Source organism: Pempheris klunzingeri, chromosome 14 (assembly GCF_042242105.1).
Source record: "Pempheris klunzingeri isolate RE-2024b chromosome 14, fPemKlu1.hap1, whole genome shotgun sequence".
NCBI classification, from domain to species: domain Eukaryota; kingdom Metazoa; phylum Chordata; class Actinopteri; order Acropomatiformes; family Pempheridae; genus Pempheris; species Pempheris klunzingeri.
In genome coordinates, this window is record NC_092025.1 from 10359422 (window position 1) to 10367197 (window position 7776).

The 7776-nt window shown below is 40.3% G+C and overlaps 1 protein-coding gene across 7 annotated transcripts in view; it reads left to right on the forward strand.

Annotated features, from left to right (window-relative positions):
- The window catches only part of sipa1 (signal-induced proliferation-associated 1), a 33261-nt gene extending 26070 nt beyond the window's left edge, over window positions 1–7191 (forward strand). For 4 of the 7 annotated variants that reach the window (XM_070843128.1, XM_070843125.1, XM_070843129.1 and 1 more), the window contains exons 13-16: window positions 799–897; window positions 1503–1575; window positions 2852–2930; window positions 4103–7191. In XM_070843128.1, coding sequence (XP_070699229.1) covers window positions 799–897; window positions 1503–1575; window positions 2852–2930; window positions 4103–4246 — 395 coding nt within the window. In that variant the 3' untranslated portion in view covers window positions 4247–7191. Of the gene's footprint in view, window positions 1–798; window positions 898–1502; window positions 1576–2851; window positions 3500–4003 lie in introns of those variants that run through there. The other 3 variants (XM_070843132.1, XM_070843130.1, XM_070843131.1) reach the window with 3 other exon arrangements.
- The last annotated feature ends 585 nt before the right edge of the window (window positions 7192–7776 follow it).

The following is a 7776-nucleotide window of genomic DNA, read 5'->3' on the forward strand; positions in this document are numbered from 1 at the left end:
CATCCACGCTGCCCCCTATCCCGCTTATCTAATATCACCCCTGCTCTGCTGCCACCCCCTGCCAGGGCTGGGATAAAAGGGGGACAGATGGGTAGTGGGAGGGGTGGAGTTTTAGGCAGCCCCAAATCAAGGAGCCCCTCTTACACCATCTGCTCTGCCTCCGCTGAGGCTATGAGACTCATCATTTAACTGCCGTAAGAGCACGCTTGCTCATCCTCTCATCAGATTCCTCTGATTTTTGTGGGGGCGGCCTCTAAAGCCTGTGATTGTTCTCTAATACGTTCTTGCACAGGAAGTCTGCAGGTCATTAAAATTCATCACAACTATTTAAACCAAAAGGCTTTAGTAGACCTTAAAAAGAAGCATTGTAGCATCTGGAATGTAATTTTCTAAATAATCTTTAAAATTTCTATAGAATAATTTGCCAAAACTTTGTTATCCAAATGATGTTTAGCTCATTGTCTTACATTTTTACTTCCATCTACTATATTTTAGTTGCATGCTGCTTTAAATTCAGTCTCAACTGGTGTCAAAAAGATCTTACAAAGTCAGAAACGTAATTCAGGAAAACACGCTGTACATCCTAAAACTTCCTCCTTGTGCCTGTGTTTTCTGCCCCCGAGTCTGACCAGCATTAACACAGCAGCATCCCCCAGTGGTGGATCTTTGTTACTGTAGAACGGCTGCTGGAAAAATCTGCAGTCCCACTGTTCCGCTGTGTTGTCCCAGCTGCATTATATTTGCTACACTGAGATGTTTCATCAGAGAGCACGAATAATCCTGACCTCTACCTCTCAGTTCTCTCAGAGACGACAGACTCGACTGAGGAGGAGTGGCAGTCCATCGCTGACCTGGCCACGGCCTGCCGCAGCATCCTGGAGGCTTTGTCACGAGAGGGTGAGGAACTATTTACAGATGTACCCCTCTTTTACTGTATATATATATATATATATATATAAATAAATATACAATAATGCAACTGTCTGTCTCAGTGCTGAGCTCAATCACACATACCGAGAGAAATCTACAGTTTAAGACAGACTTTTTCTATAAAAGTAACTGTACTATTTTACTCTGATGGACTGGAAAAATACACTAAGTGATCAAAAGTGCTTTTTTCATCACCCAACACCACTGTCCAACCTCTCTGGTGCTCTTGTGTCTGATAAAAAAGTAAATTCCTGCAGCCTGGTTCCAAATCTTCTTCCCAGACGTCTGCAGGCTGTTATAGCCGCATATTGGTTTTGGAGTGAGATGCTCAGCAATCACACAATCACATATGGGCACAATTCTTAGGTGTCAACATACTTTTGGCCACACAGTAATATAGTGTATTTAAAAAAAAAGACAGACAGGACTCTTCCTTAAGAGTGCAATGGACGTGCACTCCATATGGATAAAAGTTGCTTGTGTATAAAGCTCTATACTGAGCGAAACTGTACATCCTCAGTCTTGTATGGCTGTTTGAAATAGTAATAATGGGATAATGCTCCCTACCACAGACCGTAAAGCCGGAGACCCCTCCCAAGCAGGAGGTGACCAGACAGACGGCAAGCTGAAAGACTCAAAGGAAAGGTGGGTTGCTATACAGTATGCAGACAGTTCAATATTCACTATATATGTATTTTATATTGTACTTTTCTCGACTCTGCTCCTTTATTCTCTCTCAGTTATTTAGACTTTATAGGCTGCATCCAACTGTTTGAATCAATGCAACGGCTTCTCTCCGACATAAAGAGAGCGCTCGTGCTGACTCAGAGATGCACTTACTGTATAAGCATAAAGATGGACACACACACACAAACACACACATTGATACACACTGCGTGTCCTACTCACTGTTATTGCCATCTTCCTGTAAAACTCTCACTCCAGTCTATTTTATTTTTCTTTAATGCTTTTTTTTCAGTTACCTTTTTGTTCTCCTCCATGCTGTGTGTGTCCAAGGAGCCCACAGATCTGTCGGCCAAAAGCGAAACAGAAAATGAGTCAATAAAAAAACAAGCAAACACCAACTTAAAGCTTTTCTTCAGTCCAAGTCTCTAGTATTTACAGTTTATGCCCACCCATGAGCTGTAGAGGTCAGCGTTTATGACTATTTAGCTCCAGCTGGCACGCGAAGTGCCACTGTAAAAAAGCACTTGTGCAGTACGCTCCATATACTGTACAAGTGCGTCATTTTTTGGTGTTTGTTTGTGAAACTGAACTTTTGTTTTCCAGTGCATATGTGCTGAACCAAAAAGAGAACTTCATGTTATATTTGGTGACCACAATAAAAGGCAAACTGGCAACCTCTTTGAGAAAACTCTGTTCTGACATACACTTCGGTGTGTAGCACTTTTGAATAAATTCATGTGCTTTAAACCAAAAAAAGATCAAATATACAGTCATATCATTAATCATCAAACTTAAAAATACACCACTTAAAAGCACTATCAAGCTTTTCACGTCACCAGACGGCTTGAGCTTCGTTCTGTTGGGCCTAGTCATTATGTTTGAGTGCAGTCAGATGAAATGCATCATGGGATGACTATACTTGCCCAGAATGGGTCTGCTTGTCAGCCATAGCAATTACTATAAATTGGTCTCTGAGTATTACAGGTTTCATTAAAGGCAGCAGGGACGATGTCTGTGGCTGCCACGGTGACGGACGGCTCCGCAACCAATCAAGCAAATTGAGGGACAAGAGAAAAATACAAGAAAAACCTTTCAGGCACCAGTGAACACTCATCTTTTTGATTTGTTGCTTTGGTTGCCCTCACTTTGGTTTCCATTTATGCGTTTTCTGTTGATAAACTGTAAAATTCTGTAATTGCTTTTGACGAAGTGTCACTGCATCTATTTGTTGCAGTGACTCTCCAGGCCACCTAGAAGAGAAGGTATCGCAGCTGGAAGCCATGCTGAGGAAGCTGCAGGATGACCTGCAAAAGGTGCTTTGACTTTCATGAATGTTTTTGTCGGTTATAATATTTTCAGTGAGGTCCACGGGAGAGTCAGCAGGTAGGAAAAAGTATTTAAATTGTTCAGCCTGTGTCGCTGGAGCGAGATGATTTGTATTTTCTGATGCAGCCTTTTGTTTACTTCTACAAATTCTCTCATCCATTCAGCCAGTTCAAGCCGTAGCTGACTCACAGTCGATGCATTAAATTAGGAAAACACTCAAAAAGCATTTATTTATTCATAACTTTGTTGCAAATTTGTACAATATGTCAATATTATACTTGTAAAATGTATTTGTGACAACTCCTTCAATGCTGTTATCAGTAATCTCTAACACTTTCTGCACAGTTCTGGTTAGTAGTGTATGTGCCTCTGTGTGTACACATGTTATATAAACGTATTGTTTCTCCCAATAATATGGAATGTTTTCTATTTATTTTTCAGTCCTTGGTCAGGACTGCTGCTATGTTATTTTCATTATTGATTCATCTAATTAATATTTTTCTAGTCTATTTACTCTGAGGAATGATGATTAAATGCACATTTAGTGCTGAAACAAGTATTTGATGAATTGATTATCTGATCAACAGAGAACAATTTTTATCAATATCCAATGTCACTTATGAAGCAAAAATAAAACGCTGCTTTTGTTTGCAGCTTTTCTCTGTTTTATATGAAGGTGGATTGAATATTTTTAGGTTTTGGACTTTTGGTCAGACCGAACAAGCAATGTGAGGACGTCACTTTGGGCTATGAGCAATTTTAATGGGCATTTTTCATTACTTTTCATTTTCATATATTTGTTTCATCATTCAATAATGATAGTAATCATAAACTACAGCTTTATACTCACTATAGGTGATTAGTTGCTTTCTCAGTCTGACCAGCAGCCTAAAAACCCACTGACTACTATCATTTGGAGTCTGAACTATTAGTTTCTGACAAAGAAATGATCAGTTCAGTGACTAATTGTTTCTTTTTCCCCACTGCAGTGAGATGAGGTGCTTCTCTGCGCTGATTGTGTTGTTTTATTTTAAGATCTGTGTTTATGTGTGCCCACTAGTTTCCTTAAAGCCACCGCTGTACCTGTCGCCCCCCTCCCGTTCCTGCCACAGCGATCTGAGCGACGGCTTTTGTTTTGTTGTGTGCCGATGTCTTTCAGGAGAAAGAGGACAAGGCGGTGCTGCAGGCCGAGGTGCAGAGCCTCAGGCAGAACAACCAGCGGCTGCAGGAGGAGTCGCAGAGCACAGTGGCTCGCCTCATCAAAGTCACCGAGCTGCTGTGCAACGTCAACAAGCCCTGTTAGCTTCACCACTGCACGCACAACCACACACAAATCAGCTGAAAGATGCAAATCGTACAACGTGCTTGTACACTCAGTATACTCGTTATGTTAGTACATACTTTGAAAAGCAAACACACACACAGACACGTGTCCTCTTCAATCTCTGCATTACCACAATCCTGAATCCTGGACCTGCCTGTTGGTGAGGGCGTATGCAAATCAACTCATATAAAAGAAAAAACTGACACTTTCAACATCCTATGACCTTCATAGACTGACCAGTGTGCAGCTCTCAGGCTGCTGCGTCTGTGTGCTATGCCGGAGTGCTTCTCTTGGTGTGTATGATACAGTATGTGCGTGGGTGTGTGCCGCATGTGTGCGTGCGTGTGCGTCTGTGTGTGTGCATCTCTTACTGTACCTTGCTTCAAATACTTGACAAGCTGGGCTGAAAAGCACTTGCTTAAAAAGTGGCAATTAAGACTGAGAGACACTGTATAGCATGTTTGGTGGTGTCTTATCTGAAATGACCAAAAGTGTATATATACGGTATATCACCAATAATATATGTGAACAGTAGTATTGCTATCCTCTCTCCCAGATGTGTAGTTGCAATGTCTGAGTGCGGTTCTGCCTGGCGCTGATAGTGTGGAAGGCCTTGAAACAAAACACACCAAGAAAAAAGGGAACATGACAATGACAAGCCTTTAGGCTGCCTTTTACTTCAAAAGATGTAATGATGCCAACTGACTCGCCTCAGAGCAAGGTCTGTTACGTAAGGACATCATTATCTGCCCTCTTCACTTCTCAGTAGTACTGTATTTAAGAAATTCTGGAGTTTTTCGGGAGAAGAGATTTAAAAAAGAAAAACAATCCCACAAATGAAAAGGACATAAACTGGAAATGTCCACACAAAAAAAAAAGAACTGAGCATGCTTGTTCGTCCTGGAAGGATGTGTGAAAACAGTATTAAACGGATACTGAAAAGGGTCATACCTCTCCTGAAGACACAGACAATGGCAGGAAAGAACTGCTTCAGCTTCCTTCCATGATTGCCTGTAGCTGTTTTCTTCTAACCTCACTATTGTAGCAGCCATACTGTAGAAGATCTCCTCCTGCTGGCCTGAACCACAAAATGCCAAAAGGCAGCTTTTCTTTCAGCTGGCAAAATAGCTTTAGGTGTCTGAATAAAGCACCTTGAACTAATAGTGAAATACAGAATATTGTATTTAAATATGTTTTGTGTTTGACGGATGTCTACAGTGACTATTTTGGGTAATTGTTTAGTATGGCTTATGAGTGGTAGCGGTAAGGACAATAGATGAAATCTTTACCATTCCACCCTGATGTGTGTTTGTGTGTGCTTCTGTGTCGTTCTTGCACTTTTTTTGTTGTAAAATCAGCACTGGACAGGGCACATGCTGTACTTTATTTAGCCTGCCCAGGTTCTGTCTCGCTCAACAGAAGAAGGTGGATAAGATCCCTCCCCCCCTTGACACCACCTTACCTCACCTTTTTGTGTCCACTGCTGATGGCGCCAATAACAAACATGTGTTCAGAGGAGTCAGACTGCTTCTCCTCAGTGCCAACGAAAAAGTCCGGGCAGCTCTCCTGAATCCCACCGAAATCAAACAGAACTGACTCGAACACAAACTAAACTCCAACCACAAACTCTAAACTCCGACATAAAGGGATGCCAAACGTTCGCCAGTCACTCAGACTCTTGATTCTCTTGTACAAACTTCCTCTTGTAATTTTATTTTAGAGTCACTGTGAATACCTGGTACCAGCATATTAAGATACAGTATATACAGATTAAATTATGAATCTAAACTTTATCAGTATGTGAAGATACTGTATGTACAGCTGAACTGTTCCATGTTACTTAGTGCATTGGGGTCGTGTATGCCCTCCTTTTGCAGGATGATTATGCAGAGAGTGTTAACCGTGGCCATGCAGGCTCCTGTTTCATCTCCTGTACATGCTGAAGCCTCATGACTGAAAAGGGAGACATTGGTGTGAGAGGACCTGTCTTACTGTGTCTTGTATAGTTATTTAGATTGTAGGAGGTTGGTCAAGCATGAGAATGTGCCAAGCAACTTCCAAGCTCCCCTCTGTATGTGTGTATGTATAAAAATGTAACTTATTAATCATGCAAATGTGGATTTTCTTGTAGCTGTTTAAACTGGAGGGAAGTCTCGAGAAAAAAAATGTGAAATAGGGCAGAAAGGAAAGGTGGGCTTGGTTATGAATTTTAGTTTCTTTTGTAGTAAACCAACAACCATGATATGACATGACACATCTGCAAATCTTGCTTAATGTGACTATGGTTCTTATTATCATTGTAGTATTGAGCTATTTCAGCTATAGCTCTCACGTATTTAATAAGGTCTTAAAACACCATTAGGTACGCCTTAATGAGTGAAACTCTTCTGTCAGAAAGGATGGTCAAACTGGACATACTGGTGTTATGTGAAGGCTTATTTCTCTGACTTTGTGCCTACCTGAAAATGTAATGTATGTTAACCCAGCATAGTGACCTCATTTCTTTGTCTTTGGTTGCACTTTCTGAGGTTTTTTTATTGGCAGATGAAGGATTTTATAAGAGACCGTCACAACATCCGGTCATCGAGGAAAAGTCACTGAGTAACACAGATTAACAAGAACAGATGATGATAATAATAATGATAACAATAACAATAACAATAATAATAATAATAATAGATGTGTGTTGTTTGGTCTGAAGAATCACTGAAGCTCAGTGAGTACCACCGATTGTTCGAAGAAGCAAACGGACAAATATATGATTTATAAAAGCGAATTAAAGGGAAGAAAGGTGATTGAAATGACTGATGATGCGTTGAAATCACGTTTAAGCTGAAATGAATGTTGAATGGCGTATGCTTCCCCAGAGGGATGAATATTTTGGTATTTAATTATTTAAAAATAAATTGTCTCAGAAAATCCAACCGAGTATTTGAAAAACAAAACTGATTGTGGCTGAATGACCTGAAAAGGAAACAACAATAATGTGGGCATCACATGCTACTGTTTTGAATCTGGTCCCAAGAAAAATCGATACAGATGTTTTGACAAACAGCCCAAAGGCAGGAAATATTAAGATATATGTGCAGCTGACTTGAAGATGTGATTGTGGGAGGCGTTTGTTCCTCAGTTTTGGTTTGTGGAAGATAAACAATCTCATGGTGGTCCACAAAAGAAGATTTAGCAGTAAGATTATTATGTAAGATTTTTAACAACTGATCCATCTACACCTCTGTTTACTTTTCATTAAGCAGAAACAAAATCAAAAGAAAAAGTATGAGGGTTTTAGTATTATTTTTTGTCTTTGTTGTTTTGCATGATTGGAACCACAAGCAGGGATAAGCATTAAGACCCTGCTTTGAAATTATAGTGTTTAGAATGAAAAAAAAAATTATAAAAATAACAGGTATACCCCCCCGCCCCCAAAAAAAGAGTCTAGACATGAGTGGTGGTGAAGATCTAAAGTTGACTGTGGTGCCTGCAGAGATTTATCATTCAGTTATCAGCAG